Source organism: Pelodiscus sinensis, chromosome 2 (assembly GCF_052426305.1).
Source record: "Pelodiscus sinensis isolate ZL-2025 chromosome 2, ASM5242630v1, whole genome shotgun sequence".
In the NCBI taxonomy this organism is placed as follows: domain Eukaryota; kingdom Metazoa; phylum Chordata; order Testudines; family Trionychidae; genus Pelodiscus; species Pelodiscus sinensis.
This window is the reverse complement of record NC_143053.1, coordinates 161,037,111-161,056,934: the sequence shown is the minus strand read 5'-3', so window position 1 is coordinate 161,056,934 and position 19,824 is coordinate 161,037,111. Positions and strand designations below refer to the sequence as shown.

At 43.4% G+C, this 19,824-nt stretch overlaps 1 protein-coding gene across 11 annotated transcripts in view; it reads right to left on the bottom strand.

The window, feature by feature from the left end:
* The window catches only part of TNS3 (tensin 3), a 430,864-nt gene that overhangs the window by 136,596 nt on the left and 274,444 nt on the right, over positions 1-19,824 (bottom strand). For all 11 annotated transcript variants that reach the window (XR_012901850.2, XM_006136339.5, XM_006136336.5 and 8 more), the window contains 3 exons: positions 8,449-8,578; positions 7,682-7,747; positions 4,516-4,620 (listed from right to left, as the gene is read on the bottom strand). Coding sequence is in view for 10 of the 11 variants with exons in the window: in XM_006136339.5 (XP_006136401.3) it covers positions 4,516-4,620; positions 7,682-7,747; positions 8,449-8,578 (301 nt within the window). In the remaining variant the exon portion in view is untranslated. The remainder of the gene's footprint in view (positions 1-4,515; positions 4,621-7,681; positions 7,748-8,448; positions 8,579-19,824) is intronic.

Below are 19,824 nucleotides of genomic sequence, written 5' to 3'. Positions count from 1 at the left end.
AACATGGTCTAGCATATAAAGTTGCTCATTAAGGACACTTAAGAGAAATAAGTGTATATAGTAAAACTCCATTGGTCTGGAATCCAATGCTCCGGCACTCCTGATGTCCGGCACCATCGGGAACCCAGAAGCACTCCGGGCAGCCGGACAATTGGAGCTGCTCTGCGCCTGGCTTCCCCGATTCAGCTGCTGCTGAAACTGACCAGCAGCTGAATTAGGGAAGCTGGGACCAACCCGGCAGCACCCCAGCTACTCTGTCCCAGGCGTCCCCAAGAGCAGCTGGGGTGCTGCTGGGTTGGTCTCACAGCGCCATGGGGCGGCGCTACCGGACCAACCCGGCAGCACCCCAGCTGCTCTGTCCCAGGCATCCCCAAGAGCAGCTGGGGTGCTGCCAGATTGGTCTCGCAGCACCGAGGGGTGGCGCTACCGGACCAACCCGGTAGCACCCCAGCTACTCTGCAGCAGGCGTCCCCATTCAGCCGCTGCTGAAACTGACCAGCAGAGGCTGAATCGGGGACGCCTGGGGCAGAGCCGGACTATCGGAAGGGGGGGGGCTACGAACTGTCTGGGGTGGCATCCCCCCCCTCCCCAGACCCTTCATAGCCCCCCTTCCCGATAATCTGGTTTATTTGATAATCTGGCACCCCCCGGGTCCTAAAGGTGCCGGATTATCAGAAGTTTACTGTAGATGAAAAAATTCACAATGTTTTTTCAGTCACTTCTTCCTTCCTTAACTGTCAGAAAATTCTAGATCCTTAAGGAGAAAGTACACAGAATTACAGCCATAAGCAAGTAGCTGTCTTCAGACTCCTCTGATTCTAGACATATGTAAACACTGCTCCACAAATCACCAACAATCCTCATTTTCTGTAATAAACCCTGCAACATTCTCTGATTAAAATCCCCAGAAAAATCCTAGTTTTTCCGTGATTAAAATGAAATGCTGAACTTAGTTCCTTAGTCACAATATATATAGGTATCAGAGGAATATATACAGTGAATTCTATTTATCTGAGCATCTATTCTCCAGTTCTCCATATTAATTGAACAAGCAGCCTCTCAAGGCTGATCGCCCAAGCCACAGCCATCAGGGGCTGAATTTCCTAAACCCTCGCGACTGTCAGCCCCCGGTGGCTGCTGGTTTGGTTAATATTGAGAGCTGGATAATGAAGGATCAAAGATAAATGAAGTACTACTGTATATATTTTTATTTTTTCACAAAATGTAAAAACTAAAAGGAATCTGTAAACACAAATTCTGTATTTTTCCACATTTTCTCTGGCAAACTGATTTCTAGGATCACTGGCGTAGTTACCCAGTGGCTCAATAACAACTGAGGAGGCAGTGTTCTCTCTCTGCAACTAATGGTGAACTGCCTGTATCTAGCTATTTCAAAACAATATTGGAGACCCAGAAAACATGATTACCATTTTATTGTAAGCTTTTCCTTTTTATCACCTCCCTTTTCATTTGTGTACCTTCACTCACAAAACAATGCTACAGGATACAATCCTGCTGTGCATAAAGTGTCAGGAAGGGTAAAGCAGATCTCTTTCAATCTCAAATTTGTCATTAAAAAAAGGCAACATGAAAAGTTACAAAGCTTGTGGTATTTGTGAATAGCTATGCAGTTTTGATATTTCATTACCCCGCCCTCAGTTTTTACTATGAACAAAAAAGTGAAGAGGGGTATGTGTGTATGCGTGTGTGCGTGCGCTATCTATTGGTCATCTAGGCTACACCTAGACTGCGGCACTATTCGGAAATATCCTGAAATAGCTCTTCCGTGTCTTTTGAGTTCACCTGTTATTTTGAAATAGATTTTGAAAATATGGGTGTGCTCTTCGGGCATCCCTGTAAACCCTTGTTCCATGAGGGTTAACAGAAGTTTGGAATAGTGCTTTATTTAAAAAATACCTCAAAATAAGTTACACAATTTGTGTAGCGCAAATTGTGTAGCTTATTTTGAGGTAAGGGTGCTATGTAGATGCACCCCTACTATTACATATATAAGATATTCAGTAGGGCTGCGTCTACACAGCACCCTAAACTCAAAATAAGATACGCAATTTGTATTACACAAATTGCATATCTTATTTCGATTGTATTTTGAAATAGCTTATTTAAAAAATCTGGCATGTTTCCAGAGTGCCAAATTTTGAAATAACATACTATGTTGAGATATCCCTTAACCCTCGTGGAAGGAGGGTTACAGGGATGCCAAACCAGCATGTCCATTATTTCAAAAAAATATTTTCAAAGACGCGGGGTAGCTATTTCGGCATACCTCTTGTACCCCGAAATAGCCCTACTGCCTAGATGTACCCTAATAGGCATTTATAACATTAGCAAATAGCATGATTCCACTTGATCATATCCCACCCACAAGTGGGCTAGACCTGATGAGCATCATACACTTTTCAGAACTAACTTCCCTCCCATGTTCTGATTCCACAGTCATTCCTTTGCTTGTCTTTAATGTCCTGCATTGTAATTACCAGCGGTATACTGGAATGCACACTGAAAGTCATTGAAACTCATCAGCTCAACTGCTTGATTTGGGCTAGATCATAGCAATTACGCTATGGCCCTGTGTAGGGAGCAGCCCAGTGGTGGACCACCTAAGGAGGTGCTTTTTTCCTCAGGTAAAACACAATGTCTTCTATGCTGCTCTTGGCACTTAAGTAGAGTATGTGTGTGCATGTAAACATGGTGTGCTTCAACCATTATCATGGAGCAGATGGTTCCCACGGTTCACTCACCCTGCTTGGTAGAAATATGTAGAGGAAAGAGTGGGATGATGACCCCGCTACAGCCTTTCAAACTTTTTCATGGCTTGTTCCCCATGGGAGAGCAGGAGTCAACAGTCCATGCTATCATAAGGTGCCCTTGTGCAACTGTGTTGTCCTGTAGAAAACTGAGGATTCTTGTATACCCCATCTCTCTCACTCCTATATACACACATGCGTGTGCACATATGGGCTTCTCAATCTATACTCACTACTGATTCTTAGGGTATGTCTACACTACCTTGCTAGTTCGAACTAGCGGGGTAATGTAGGCATACCGCACTTGCAAATGAAGCCGCGCGGCACGGGGTTCGAACTAGCCAGGATTTAAAAATGGCGGCGCCCGGCTTATGCAAATGAAGCCCGGGAAATTCAAATCCCGGGCTTCATTTGCAAGTGCAGTATGCCTACATTACCCCGCTAGTTCGAACTAGCGGGGTAGTGTAGACATACCCTTAGAGATTAACAAAAAGATTCAAGCTGAATCCAGGTATCATGGCTGGTATCTCTCTAGCTTTACTCCTTTCTCGTTTCTTCAGGGAGCTTTGTGAAAACAGAAATGCTGGCATTCATTCAGGCCTTATCTGTTCCCCTCATGTTTTTACTTGCAACTGAATCAGGCTTGTGTGTGTGTGCATGCAGGTATGACATTCTGAGCTTTCATTTGAGAAATACACAAAGCAAGAACAATTACTTCTTTTGCCATGTACTGAGGCAAGGACAGGGAAACACGCAAACAGGAACGAGACCATGATGGCTGCTTTTACACTTCTCTCACCCAAACCATGCTGCACTGCAAATATCATCAGCAAGGAAGGAAGGAAGGATAACTTATAGAATAAACTAGGGCCACTGGCAATTTGCAGACATATAATTGTACCAAGGGAAATGCCTGCCTGTATTCTGTTGGCTGGGGCACTCCTTTGTTTATAGCCCTGCATATCTTCTGCAAAGTTCCAGGCAATGTAACATTAGGGCTTTAATTATAGATATATATTCAAATTGAAAGTGTCAAAGCCAGTTGTAAAAGGGTGACTGCCCTTTAAGAGGAGATGGGTCCACCTGTGACCCACTCAAATTGCCTCCCCAGGTGGAAAAAACGTGCACCGTCACATAACAGGCAGTCATGTGGCTAACTCAGGCCTTCTGGGGTGGAGATAAAGCCAAAATCCTGTAGGGAGCAGGAACCAGCTAGGAAAGCTGGGGTGTGGAAAGCAAGTCTGCGGAAGGAAAGTGTCAGGGACAGAACTAAGATGTACCAAGAGTTGTAGGCCACCTTAAAAGCTGGTTGGGAGTTTGTGTGATTCCTTACGAACTTTGTTGTCAAACCCTGTCCCCAACAAGCGACACATTAAAACCTATGTTGAAGTTATTAGGGAGCCCAAGAGAGGGAAACTGAGTCAGCTGCAGTCCTGTCTTCCCTAAGACTACTGGCTGAGTAGTGCTGCTACCCAACAATCGATATAAAAACCCATTCTAGCCCACACGTACCCACTATCTAAATTCACACCAACCATTAGGTTTTTCTTCCCTCTATAGCCACATTGCCACTGAGACTAGACACAGAGGGACATAACAATCAGCAACTCCCACAATGGTAGAATTGCACTGGTTCCTGGAAGGGAGCTCTCTTTCTTCCCATCCCAGTAAGTATTGCATAGTTACTAACAGTTTAGTCTTGGTCTGTGTTATGTCCGAACCCAGCAGGCATGCTTGCTCTCCTCACCTTCCCCATCAGGGCTCATGTTTTCATAGGAATCCCAGCGGATCAGTGGATCTGAGGTATTGTAGTCAACGATCACTCCGTGGTCATTCTGCAAATGTTCACAACCTGAAAGAGCAAAGTCTTAATAAGAGATGAAGTAGAGGAGTATTCCTGCTTTTTTTTTCTGTCTCTTCACATATTTTCCCCACCTTCCCCGTCGACAATGTGCTGCTTCAGTGAGTTCATTAACCCCCATCTTCACAAGCGAGGGAGGAAACGATAGGGAAAGACAGATCAACTGTCACTATGATACAAAGAGCAAATGATATCAGGTCATATTTATTTTACGGGGGGGGTCACTATTCTTCTTATACCACAGAAAGATTATTTAGTAGTCCTATTAAAAACAAACACTGAGTAAATGATAACCAGGGCTGCACTAAAAATGAGGTAACAGCTCAGAGGCAAAGTTGACATCCCAATCTTTTGGCTGCTTTTCTCTGGAGTAGCATATGTGCTGCTGCCCCCCCCCTCCCCGCCCCCTCCCCCCCACATACACTAACATTATCCTGAAAACAGTGGAATGAAAGATTTGCTTTGTGCATTTGGCCCCACAGCAAATGTCCTCTGCCAGACACACCTGAAATTTTCAGCAGTAATCAAGGAGTTAACTCACATGTTTGTTTCACCCTTCACGTGCAAATTATACATTTGAAAACTATAGCAATGAGGGATTAACTGTGGTCCAGCGACATGAGCACAAGACAGGAGCATCAAGAACTTCTGACTTCAATCATTCTAGGCTGTGATGCTGCCTTAATCCATGACAATAAGCAAGTCAGTTTGCTACCTCAGTTTTCCTACTTGGAACAGAGGAGAACAATCCCTATTTATCTATCCCACAGCATTGCTCTGAAGGGCAATTGATTAATAGTTGGAAAATGCTTTACAGAACCAAAAAGTATTATATAAGTGTTATTATTAGGTCCCTTTTTAAACACAGGCACCTAAAATTAGGAAGCTAAGTCTTCATTCAGGAACCTTAATAACTATTTTTAGACACCTAAGTACTGATTTAGGTCCTGATCCTGTGGAAACAAAAGACAGTAGAGCTCAGTGGCATAGTCTAGCAACATTCTTGCAACATAGGATTTGGGCTTTAAGTGCCCACAAAAATATTTAGGTGCTCACATGCAGATTTAGGTTGCTAACATTTCCCATCCAAGTTTAAAAAGCGGACCTTCTATAATTAAGCTGTATGAAGAGCTGAAATTTTCCATTTTAAAAATAATTTCTCAAATACTGAGAAACTCTAAAATTAGGGTCTCTTCAATAATGGGTCAGTGAGCCTTTTTACTCTATCCCTTTTTGCTCTCAGATAACTCAGCTTTGAAATAAATTCCAACAGAGCACCTGCTGAAAATATAAATACGATTCATCTTCATGGAATCATAGAATACTAGAACTGGAAGGGAACCTGGAGAAGTCATCAAGTCCAGTCTTCTGCACTCACAACAGGACCAGGCACCATCAGATCATCCCTGATAGATGTTTATCCAACCTGCTCTTAAAAATCTCCAATGATGGAGATTCCACAACCTCCCTAGGCAATTATTCCAGTGCTTAACAACCCTGACAGTCAGGAAGTTTTTCCTAATGTCCAATCTAACACTCCCTTGCTGCAATTTAAGCCAATTGCATTTTGTCCTGTCATATGACATTAAGGAGAATAATTTTTCCATCTTCTAATCTAAGATACCATAAAAGCAGAAGTAATAATAAACAGATTTTGATCCTTTTTCAGACTGGCAGACTGGCTACTTTTCATGCAAAACAGGAGATTTACTATCCAGGAAAAGAATAGCTCAGGCTGGAGCAGTAATTAAAAATTATTTTTCTTATAAGGATTCTTAGCAGGCAAGATACCTAACTGAACCCAGCTTCTTATTGGCTGCTATTACTATTCTCCAAGCAACCAGACTGGTGAAAAATGCAAAAGAAAACTTTCCTATACACAGTATATTAAACACTACAGAACGATTATTTATAGCACACAGAAAGAATTATATTTTGAAACAACTCTTTTTCATCATCACAGGCAGAATCGATATATACCTTTGGAAAGGCAATAAATACATAGCATTAGTAAACTGTTCACACATTCTATGATATAATTCTTTCTTCTTGGATGTGGGAAGTTCTGCATTATTATAGAAAATAAAAAATATTATCTGTAGTGTTTTATATAGAACACTGCCAAGAATAAATAGGTTTTTTTAAGGAATTTCTTTTCCTCCAAGAAGACAATGCCAAAGCACTCTGTGTTATATGTTTTCTAATAGTGTGGATAAATCTTTATGTTATAGGTCTTAGGAATAGTTAAAGAAAAATGTCTTTTCCTGGAGTAGAATAGATCTCTCCCCTTTCATTGATTGTCCTGTTGAAATGAATGAGGTGTGAATGGAAAATGAAAGATGAGCACCTCCAGCAGCAGTTGCAAGGGTGTAGAGGGGCTGGGAGCCAGATGCAAGACAATACCTGTGAAGTGAGCTCATTGAAAAGAAGTGGACATACAGACAGCTTTAGGAGTCAAGCAGCAAGTGCCTGCTCCTGGAAGGACTCTCTTTGAAGCAGCATTAAAAGAGGCGAGGTGATGACTAACAGGCTGCATGAGAGGGATAAATATGAGGCATCTTGCAGAGGGACCCCGGGTTTTCATCTTGTCAATGATCCTGATCAGCAGAAGCCCAGCTCCACCTCTCCCCCATCTAACTCACCTGGCCAGTGTAGTTAGGGGGAGCAACTATTGGTAACAACAAGAAGAGTGTGCTTGTGTGTGTGTGTATGACTGCATGAGTGTAATGTATTATATACATATGATAAAGTATTGATTGATCTATGTATGTTCAATAAATGTGGTGTGTTGCCTTACCTCCCTGAAAAAGATCCCGGGTGCTTCTTTCAAGCACAACAATAGCTCTTAGCAGTCACCCTTTGTCAAACTCTGATTACAGTTACACTAGTGTAAATTCAGAAAAATGGTATTAAGTTATTATGTTCCTAGGTAAATTACATTCCACACTTTCTTCACTACAGCCTTGTGGGATGAAATTTAATTTTCTGTCTGCACTTCAATTCTGTTAGCTTCCAAAATATACAGAAATAATTCTACATATCGAAAGCTCACCTTGGATTTTTTCTGGGGTTCCTGAAAAAACCAATTCAATCTTCCCATAGTCAGGGAAACGGTCATCTGGAAACACAACAAAATATATCAGCAAATTTACTTCCCAAGGAATAGTAGCAATGCATCCACAAATTAAGATTTTATAGTGGAATGAATACAATGTGTGTATTTTCTATTTCTCTTTTTAATTAGATTCTACCAACTGCCTTCTAAAAAAGCAAGGTTACTCTTTCCCTCACAACATTGCCAGTAAAAGACCACAAAAGTGGAAGTCAGAGTTTGGTTTACTTACTTCTCAGAACAGTAAGAACACAGAAAAGAAATAAAACAAAACCACCAGCAACAGAAACCAAAGCCAACCAAACTAAAAATAACACTAACTTCATGGCTTTATTTGCAATGATTTCATAGCAAAAAACAACACTCTTGGACACTAAAGTACACACACACACACACACACACACATACACACACACACACACACAAAGGTAACAGTCTGGGAAGCAACAGTACAATATCTAGGCTGAGATTTTCAAAAGTGTCTAGTGATTTTGCTCCTGATTTTCCTACACACATCTCTTTCTAGTGAATGAGCACCTGTAGAATGTCCAATTAAGCTTCCAAAATGGAGGCATCTGATATCACTAGGCGTTGTTGAAGACGTTGACTTTGAACACAAACACTCTTAGACATACAAACACAGATCCTGGTATACACAAGCATGTAGCACTTTCTACTCCTTCCCTGACACACACAAGAAAGCCTACCTTTGTTAGCGTTGTCCAAGTCCTCTTTGCCAAATACCAGACCATAACCCTGAACGGCACCTGTGTGAAACTGCAGGCGGAAAACGACATCACGGGTGGCCGATCGGTATTTTTTGTGGTAACACTTCAACTGAACAGACAAGAAAAAAAAGAAATACCCCTAATAAGTCCATTCTTAGTATTACCCGGGTTTATATATTGTTGTCTGAACAAGACCAACAGTGATGCACTTTACTGCAGATTCAATCAGTACTGAAACAAGGAAGGAGCTTACTCACTCCTTGTGAAATTACACAAGCCCAACAAGTTCCTTTTTAAAAAATGGATCAGCTAGAAAATCATTAATTTCACTTTTATTATCCTCATATGACTGATCAGTAGATTTGTAGGCTGGTTTTACATCACCGTTTTTGCCAGGCAGCAAAATGAATCATAAAATAAAGCAGCAGTCTGCAATCTAAAGCGGCTGAAAAACACACAGAGGTTTCCATCATTTCAGCAGAAAGATAGTGAGCTGACTAAACTGTTTCTAGTAACCTAAAGTTAGACCATTGTAATCAAGAAATCCTGTCTGCAAGGAGTCTGTTTCTTTGGGATCTGCCCTGTAGAAAGTGAGGCTTTTTGTTTTGTTTTTTGTTTATCCTCCCTAGTCACGCTACCAAGGGCAGGACCTTTTTTTGAGCTAAGGAGTGCTGTTAGCAGCACTTGGGTGCACAGGGAACTGCATTAAAAGTGAACATCAGAGCATGGTACATGAAGATTGTATACTTAAGTACATCTACCAAAAAGCACAAGGAAGGAAATAGAGTTATAGCAAAGCTGCTTTTAGGTTAGGGTATGTCTACCCCATAACTTAACCTAAGATATTTCAAAATAACACATCTACACACAAAATGCATTTTGAAATAGCTTTTTGCTATTTCGAAATAGCGCGTCCACACTGTTTGGACACTGAATTGCATTTAAGGCCAGCCAGAACTGATTCTGGAAAGGCATCAGGTCAGAAGTTACCTTGTGGCCAGGGCAGCCAGCAAGGCACCTTGGGAAGGGCTGGAGGCCCCCCTATTTCAAAATAAGCATCTACACAGCGCTTATTTCAAAATAGCTATACCAATTTCGAAATAAGCCCACTGCTATTTTGAATTAATTTCGAAATAGCAGCTGGCTTGTGTAGCTGCTAGGAAAGTTATTTCGAAATAACTTTGCTGTGTAAACATACCTCAGAGAGAAAGGTACCCACAGTCACAGCCTACTGTATATGTTTTCCTGTAACAAATCACTGGCCATGCTTGTCTGATGAAGTGGTGGGGAAAATAGGGTGATGCAGGAAAGAAACAGGTTGAGCCAACTTGTTGGTACAGTAGCTCAAGATACAGTGTGGATACTAAATGTTGGCACCCCCCATGTAAACAAAGGAGGGTTTTTAATCTTTTTGTGCACTACTGTTATCCTTTCATAGTTAAGTTAACTCCCTTTATCCCTTTGATGTGCTAATATACCATAGGAACGTTGACACTTCAGAATCATAGCTTGGGTGTGGGGTAGCTTTTGATGCATTTTGCCCCCACTACATTTGGTAGGATGGAAGCAGATAGTTGTTTAAACACCCCATGGAGTATTTCCAAACACAGATTTAGAAGTTAGATCCCTTATGTGAACTACAAGGCTTTTGTTATATTTTCTCCTTTCTTGAATCTGAAGCCTTATGCCTTTCCAAAGATGAAAAGTAAAGATAATGGCCCCTACATTTGAATCAATGGCACATTCTTTCCTTATTATTCATGTTGCACTGGTACTATGGGCCTTCAGCAACAGCCTCAGGGGCCATCCTGCAAAACAGTCGAAACTTCAGTCTCCTCACCACCTCTCTCATTTAAAGAAATTAGTCATCTACCTAAGCCTGTTTTTATTTTATTTAGATGTGTGCAGAAGGCAGAGGATGAAACAAATGCTGCATCATATCTTATAAGCTAGGTCTCTATTCATTATTATGACTTGATTTTCAAATATTGTGTAGCTGTTAGGCCCAGGTGGGTGTGTGTAACAATATATTTTATTGGACCAACTTCTGTTAGTAGAAGATATAAGTTTTTGAGATCCACAGAGCTGTTCTTCAGGTCTTCCTCACCCAGGCCTGAAGATCTGGACAGAGCATGAAAACTTGTCTCTTTCACAGAAGTTGGTCCAATAAAAGATATTACTGCACCTACCTTGTCTCTTTGATTTTCAAAGGCAGATAGGTCTGTATTGCCAAAATGAACAAATTCCAAAGCCCACTGAAATTAGGATGACCATAATTCCCTATACTGAATACAGGACACCAGGTAAAATTATTTGTATTCAAGTGAGTTTAACGGCAATTGATCATACATGTGTTCAAATTAACACCAAGTTGACTCAGTCTCTGTTGAAAAGAAATACAGTATTGTGTAGTTGAAGTCTTTTTATTTACCTTCTTATTTTTAAGGATTTAGGGTTCACATGGGGAGGGATGTCAAACACACACCCTGCACATGGAGAAAGGTCATACACACATACTTATACACCTCTATTGCATGAGGGGATTGGGTGGTGACTGACCCGACCCTCCTTGCCCGACACTCTGCCCCCCAATGCACGACTGGGCCTCCAAAATGGACCCGCCACTCCTTGTAACTGGCACAGAAACTTCCTGAGACAACATGTGTGAGGAGCATACAGGGTCACATGTCTCCTCCCCAGATTTCTGCCAGCGTTCACACCAGAATGTGGCCCGCAGGAGCCTTTTGCTACTATATAGGACGGAAGGGATAGGAGTTGCTTCTAGTTGTAGGGCCCCACAGGCTAACATCAATATGTGGGACTGTCCTGTCCATAGGACAGATTGGGCAGTCACGTGGGGACCTCCAAAGCATGGTATCCGAGGCAGTTACCCCAAACCATCCTATGGATGGAACAGTCCCCCACATTGATGTTAGCCAGTGAGGCCCTGCAACTAGGAGCAGCTTCCATCCCTTCCCTCCTATACTGTCTGGCCACATGCCAGTGATTTGCAGGGACTTGGCTTCTCCTGGCCGGGTCTTGGTTCCTCCTAGCCAGCACCCTGGGCTGGAGGGTTTGGGGCAACAGCCCAGCCAGAGGCACTGGGGGAAGGAAGGAACTTGCCATCCAGGCTATTGATAAACTGCACACTCCAACCAGGCACTGATTCTCTGCATAATGCTAGGAGTGGGCCCCCCACTGGGAAGGGGGGACACAGAGGAAAAGCAAGGCGGTGAAGGACAAAGGGGCAAAGCAGGGAGAGAACAGTGAGAAGGGGACTATATAAAGGGCTGAGGGGGGAGCAGCAAAGGCGATATGTAACTGACTGCCACCTGCCATCTGCCCACGCTCACTAGCCACTGCAGCGTGTAGCCAGGGTTGGCTGAAAATGGGATGTGGGGCTGGGCAGGGGGCCAGCCCTATGCATTGCATCTTTGCCCCGCCACAGGCTTGAACACCCACCCCCATGTTCAGCCACTGGCCCCTCCTCCCCCACTCACCACTGTGGGCGGGCGGGCAGCTGGTAAGCAGGGATCCAGCCAGCAATAGGACCCACCAGTACTATGTGGGGAGAGACAGAAAATATGGGACAATATGCCCTTTTTAAAGCTGCCAGTGCTCCTTTGTCTTTCCTCGCATTACTTTAAAACTGCGGAACACCCTTGTCTGGGTGTGACATTAAAAGAGCAGTTTGTACTGTAGCAATCTAATGAGCATTTCTTAAATTTATACAGAGATGAGAAAGGCTGCATGTGTTTATTATATAAGAGAAAGAGATAGTGAACACAGACAGTCCTTAAATTCTTCTCTCAGCGAATCCATTTTTCTTACAAAGCAATTACTGTGCAAATATCGGCAAGCAAGACACCTTATAAAACTCCAAATCACACAAAAAGTCCCATGGAGGATAATTATACGTGTAATACAGGTTGGATCTCCCTTGTCCTGCACCGTCAGGACCTGACCAGCCCTGAAGTGAAGAAGAGAATTTTCTGGACCAGGGGAGATTTCCTGCTACCAGCCCCCAAGCCCATAGCCTGCTGCTGACAGGCACCCTGTCTCACCCTTCTTCTCCCTCAACCTGGCTCCTGCTGCAGGGCACTCGCCCCACACTCCAGGGGGCTGCCTACAGGCTCCAGCCCCAGCTCTGCTCTCCCAGGGGGCTGCCGCAGGGCTCTTGTAGCAGCTCTGCTCTAGGGAGCTGCTGTGGGGCTCTGGCCCCACGCTTTTGGGGCTGCTACAGGACTCCAAGGGCTGCCCCTGCCCCACACAGCTACAGGGCTGCAATAGGGCTCTAGCCCCAGTCCCGCCTTCCCAGGGGCTGCTGCGGGCTTCCAGCCCTGTGCCAACACAGGCTGCCATGGAATCTGACCCCTGTCCTGTGCTGCTGCGGGATGCTGCAGATGTGTGGGTGGGGGAGGCCTCCAGCCCCAGTCCTGCCCTGTCTCCAGCTGAGCTGCCCACCTTGTTTTCCCCAGGACCAGCTGGCCCTCCTGCCATTAAGCTCCCAGGCTCTCTGATCCAGGAGCATCTGTGGTCCTGCCAGACCACGGATGTTACCGGACTAGAGAAAGCCAGTTTTCAGAGGTACAACCTTTAATATAAAATGGACAAAAATTTCAACGATTATTTTAATAATTTTGAAAAATACTTTTCCTTATTTTCCTTTAAATCCAATGACACCTACCAAAAAGCATGGCTCAAACTGACCACAGGATACTAGACTGGGATTTAAGAGACCTGCATTCAATTCCTGACTCTGCCAGACTCTCTGTGGTATGTCTACACAGCAGTGTTATTTTGGAATAACTGACATTATTCTGAAATATCAAAGAGCGCGTCTACACAGCAAGGCATTATTTCCAAATAATGTTGAGCTGGGGAACTTCTTACTCTGACTCCTGGAACCCTCATTTCACAAGGAGTAAGAGAAGTCGAAGGAAGAGCTGTGTGGACAGCACCAAAAGCTAAATTAAGCGCTTTCAACTTCAGCTACCCAAATGACATAGCTGAAGTTGCATAGCTTAATTCAGCTTTTGCCCTGCTGTGTAAACATGCCCTCTGTGACCATGAATGAGTTGATGTATCCCCAGAAGACCTCTGCAAACTACCAGGGGTGTTCGTTCTCCTGGTTGAACATCACTGCCCTAAGTGATGGACAACTGTGTTTTTATTCCCCTTATATTGCCCCAAACTGATTTCCTTTGGCTCAAGAATAAGGAAACATTATTTGAGGGTAGACTCCACCAGCATGCTCGTTGAGCTGCCTCTTGTTAGCTTAATTATTTTGCTTACCTTATATATAAATGTACTTTCACTGTACTCAAGCTAATCAGAAAGGGGACTCCATATTTTTTTGTAAAGGCAGATTCAATGTATGCATATCTTTTAAGAATATATTGCCAGCTCACCTCTATAACTCTTTGTACATAACCCGTACATACCTCACACAAAGATGTTAGGGGCTAGTGTGTCACCAGGTGACACATACAGCTTTCCATAACACCTGCTAGATATCTATTATGGCAACAATGTATTGAGGGTAGTGAGTGTGTTAGGCATGATAAGAATTTTAGTATAGTGGGCCCTCTGCCAGAGGGCATTGAGATTTAGGGTCACAAATACCCAACTTTGCAAAGAGCATTGAGAGTGTCATAAAAACAGGGCTAAGTATGTTTATGTAAGAAAGAAAATAAATAAAAAGATAAAAGGAAATTAAGAGGAAGAAAATTCTTCAGAACCTATTTGAAAGGCTAGAAAATATATTTTTTTCTTTTATTTAACAACTTGATTATCGGAGCATATGTTATAAATTCCCTTTCAATCAAGAGATTCCTTTATTATACCTCTTTAACTCACAGCCAATCTGTGGCTGTCAATAATTTACTAGAACTAACACTCTGAGGGTATGTCTACACTACAGCGTTAGTTCGAACTAACTTAGTTCGAATTAGTTAATTCGAACTAAGCTAATTCGAACTAATGCGTCTAGAACTAAAATCTAGTTCGAATTAGCGTTTTGCTAATTCGAACTAGCATGTCCACATTGAGTGGACCCTGAACCGGGCTTAAGGATGGCCGGAAGCAGTGCCGCCAGGGCATCAGAGGAGGACTTAGAGCGTGGAGATGCTGTCTCAGGCTAGCCGAGGGCTGCGCTTAAAGGGACCCGACCCCAACCCCGGACAGACAGTTCTCAGGGGTGCCCCGCTTGCAAACCAGACCTGGCTTGGAGTGCCCGGAGTACCCACACTGGGCACATCACAGCACTCGGCCATCAGCCCGGCTGCACTTGCTGCAGGCTGCCATCTGCGGAGAGGGGGCAATCGGGCGGCTGCAGGAGAGCTTCCACCCCCAGAAGCCCGCAGAGCCAGCCCAGTCCTCCACATCGGGGGCTCGTACCCCATTCCTCCCTCACCTCCTTCCACTTACCCTTCCCTAGCCCCCCTTCCTGATGTACAAAATAAAGATAATGTTTCTTCCAAAATTGACTCTGTCTTTATTGAGCAAAACTGGGGGAAACTGGGAAAAGGAGGTGGGAGAGGGGGAGAGAGAAAGGCTGGGAGAGGGGAGGGCAACTAACATGATCAGGGGTTGGGAACAGGTCCCAGATGAAGAGAGGCTACAGAGGGTGGGACTGTTCAGCTTAGAAAAGAGGAGATGGAGGGGGGACAGGATAGAGGTCGCTAAAAGCAGGGCTTGGGTGGAGAGGATGCATTCATAAAAGTTCTTCATGAGTTCCCATAAAGAAGGACTCGAGCACACCAAAGGAAAGGAATGCGGTAGCAGGCTTCAAACTAGTAAGAGAAAGTTGTTCTTCACAAAGCAAATGGTTAACCTGTGGAACTCCTTGCAGCAGGAGGCTGAGAAGGGTAGAACTAGAACAGAGTTTAAAGGGAAGTCAGATCAAGTCATGGAGCTTGGGGCCATGGAGTAGTCTTAGCCAGGGGGTAGGAGTGGTGTCCCTGCCTCAAGTGTGTGGAAGGCTGGAGGGGGATGGCACTAGACAAATGGCTTGGTCACTGTCTTCGGGCCATCCCCTCCAGGGTCCCTAAGGGTGGCCGCTGTCGGCAGACAGGCTACTGGGCTAGATGGACCTTTGGTCTGACCCAGTACGGCCATTGTAAGCTCAGGGCTCAGGGGTCGGGGGTCTCAGTGGACCCCCTTGATTTTCATGCCAACCTGCTCCAGGGTGGCCTGGCTGGCAGCTCTCCTGCCCTAGACGGCCACTTCCCTGGGCCTAGTGCGGAGATCGTGGACGAGGGCCACGATGTCTGTACTAGCCCAGGAAGGTGCCCGCCTCTTGCGGTCCCGGGCAAGCTCCTGGGAGCCGCCGGCCTGGTCCCGGGAAGAGGGGGTGGGCTGGGGGACATCGGCTGGGTGGCTCTGTGCCGTGCCAGGTGCAGAGACTGCTGGCTGGGTGCTGACAGGCTTGCACCTGGCACTGGCACCATAGCCAGTCCGTGCCCCTTTAAGGGCCCAGGGCTGGGGGAGAGGAGAAGAGTTTCCCTGGTGTTGCCCAGAGTGGCCACCAGGGAAACCTGGGAAGGGCTAGCCTCCCACTAGTTCGAATTAAGGGTCTACACAGCTCTTAATTCGAACTAGCTAGTTCGAACTAGGCTTAATCCTCGTAAAATAAGGTTTACGTAGTTCGAACTAAGCGCTAGTGTAGCGCCTATGAATGTTAGTTCGAACTAACGTCTGTTAGTTCGAACTAACATTGTAGTGTAGACATACCCTGAGCTAGTCTACTGATTTTATAAACCATAAGGCAGGATTGCTATCAAGATGCTTGAGCTCAGGAATAAACAGCCTACTCGTTATGTGCCAAATCTAGCAGTCCTCACTCAGACAGACTGCCATCACACATGATGGCAATTTGCCTAAGGGAGAACTACAATATTTGGCACAGAGGAGTTAAAAAAATCAAAACAAAGGTTTGCAGGATAGTATGCAAAAGACAGATATGGCAATTCTGCTTTGTGAGGGGGGAAAAGACTTCATTTAGGATTAAACTTCGGGAAACAGTTAATACTAAAAATGCTAGAGGTGAAGACACTGGCTTCCCTTCTCCTGAAAATATTTTAAATAGCACATCATTTTTAATGAATGAGACAGATGAGTTTCTGCAGATGTAGAAAGTTAAAGAATTGCAAACCACAATACATTTTCCAGGCTTGAGAAGTCTGACTTCGCTCACATTCAGGAACAACCCTCCAACACCCTCCACTCCCAGCTAACTGGCCACTGGAAAAAGTGAGAACCCATTTTCAATATTATCAACACCCTTTCAACTCCCCGTCCTCCCAGAATTCACTTACATATTTCCAAGTTCTTCATTTGCTGTTATCATAATTCTGACCAGAATATTCATTCCATTCAATAGAAACCCAAAACCTTGGACCATCAGTAAACTGGAATATTTTGCCTACTTACAAAGTATTATAGGCTACATTCTGATCACAGATACATAGGTTCAAACTGGGATTAAATGAGAACTTCAGTGGAAATACTCCAATTTACCACTAGGTAGTTGAAATCAAAACACTGCAGCACATTTTTAGGATCCAGTTCAGCAAGAAAGTTAAGCTTATGCCCAACCTTAAGCATGTTGGTAACCACACTGAAGTCCGTGAAATTATTCACATGTTTAAAGTGAAGCTCATGTAAAAAACTTTGCTGATCTGGGACCTCAGGTAACATCTCCCTGTTTGTGTGGGTCCTACTCACAGAAAGTGGTAGTAGAAAAATAATTTTCTATGCAAAGAAAAATACATGTTTGTAAAAACCATAATAACTGACAAGGGAGTAGAAGGACACATGTTGTATTTGAAACAGCTTCTAACTTTTCTTTTTTTGAGTAGCTTTTATGTTGACATGGACACAATCACCTTTTATTCATTATTATTTTTCAGTCTTCTATTAAAATCACTATAAGACATATCTTAATGAAGTAGCTGCTGATTTGTGTTACTGTGTCCTAAGGGGCAAATTACACAGATGAGCCATTATGTTGGACAGTTTGGCCCTGCACTTGCAATAAGATCTTTATGAGAGCACACCCACAGGCTCAAAGAAGGATTTGGTACTAGATTGTGGAGAAAATATTGGTTTCTGAGGTATGCCTAATATTGTATCCCAACCCCCTCCCTTATTCTATGATGTAGATATTGGGATAGAGAGTACTCTTATTAAGTTTGCAGATGATACCAAACTGAGTGGGGTTGCGACTTCTTTGGAGGATAGAGACATAATTCAAAATGACCTTAGCAAGTTAGAGAAATGGTCAGAGGTAAACAGGATGAGGTTTAATAAAGAGAAATGCAAAGTGCTCCACTTAGGAAGGAACAATCAGTTCCATACATACAAGATGGGAAGCGACTATCTAGGAAGGAGCATGGCGGAAAGAGATCTAGGGGTCATAGTGGACCACAAGTTGAATATGAGTCAACAGTGTGATGCTGTTGCAAAAAAAGCAAATATGATTCTAGGTTGTATCAACAGGTGTGTTGTAAGCAAAACTCGTGAAGTCATTCTGCCACTCTACTCTGCGCTAGTTAGGCCTCAGCTGGAGTACTGTGTCCAGTTCTGGGCGCCACATTTCAAGAAAGATGTGGAGAAATTGGAAAGGGTACAGAGAAGAGCGACAAGAATGATTAAAGGTTTAGAGAACATGACCTATGAAGCCAGGCTTCATGAACTGGGCTTGTTTAGTTTGGAAAAAAGAAGATTAAGGGGGGACATGATAGCGGTTTTCAAATATCTAAAAGGGTGTCACAAGAATGAAGGAGAAAATTTGTTCCTCTTGGTTTCTGAGGACAGGACAAGGAGTAATGGGCTTAAAGTGCAGCAGGGGAGGTTTAGATTGGACATTAGGAAAAAATTCCTAACTGTCAGGGTGGTCAAATATTGGAATAAATTGCCAAGGGAGGTGATGGAATCTCCCTCTCTGGAGATATTTAAGAACAGGTTGGATAGACATCTGTCAGGGATGGTGTAGACGGAGCTTGGTCCTGCCTTGAGGGCGGGGGGCTGGACTCGATGACCTCTTGAGGTCCCTTCCAGTCCTATTATTCTATGATTCTATGATTCTTCCCCCTCCATCCTTCCCCTCTCCTATTTATTTCAGTGTTCACATCCCAAACTCATAACTCCGGTCATCTGAAGAAGTAGGCTGTGCCCACGAAAGCTCATGATACCATCTACATGTTCTGTTAGTCTATAAAGTGCTACCAGACCATTTGTTGCTCTCTTTGTTAGATTAAGTCTCCCACCTTCCCTGGTTCATGTAATCATCACCACTACTGCTTGTTGCAACGAATAGGTGTGACTCAAAACCTAAATTTGTACAGGCCTAAACTATAGGGTATTCAAAATCCAGATATGAATTTGTGTCATAAAAGTGTCTCTTATAGTATTAGTTGATAGGACAGCAGTCAGAAGGCCGGATAAAAGGGTGCTTAAAGATCAAAATTCCTTCCTCATATACAATTCCCTTAAATCTATCTAATTGAAAGCAAAATTTCTAGGCTAATGTAATAGATGTTAAAACCAAAATGGACTACATCATCTAGTCTGACCTCCTAAATCTAATCTCTCAAGCCAAGACCAGCAATTATGCCAAGAGCTAGCAAATAATTCATCTTTTCATACAGGAATGAAACTCAGCCAAGGGAAAGTTAGACTAAATATCTAGAGAGACACATGTCTTTTTTTACTGGAATAGGCTCTCAAGGGAAAAGATGGAAGATGTATGCTTTGGTTCACAAAATAGTTGATCATATGCTATGAAGAAGTAAATCTTGCTTTGACTAGATGGAGGCAGAATAGAGGACCTAGTAAATGTCACCCATCCCATCTCTAATATATAGATTGTATAGACTGGGACAGAGTACTATATCATTGTATAATCCATCTTTCTAACTCAAGATATCCCAAAGGGTTTAGATATAAATTAAACATGCATTAAAGTCACTGAGTATGCAGAACTAGCAGCTGTGATCTGCAACATCGTATATATGATTTGAGGATTACTCTGGCATAAAATAGGGTGTAACTGTGAAGTGGATCAGCTGTTCCTGATCAATTCCCTCTACAGAAGCTCTCATTATCAAAAAAAAAAAAAACATCACTAGTATAATTTATTTTAAACCACTTCCAAAGTGGATTAAGCTAATTTGAAATAAGGAATTTTATTTCACCATAAGAGTGTCCATACAAAAAGTTAATAATGAATTACTCCCCAGCTAGACAAGCCCCTAGCCTTTTATTTGAGAATATATACAGAGCACATGTTACAATCTCGCAGTTTTATCTTCTGTGAAAAATGTTGAGGCAATAAATCAGTTACTTCATGGG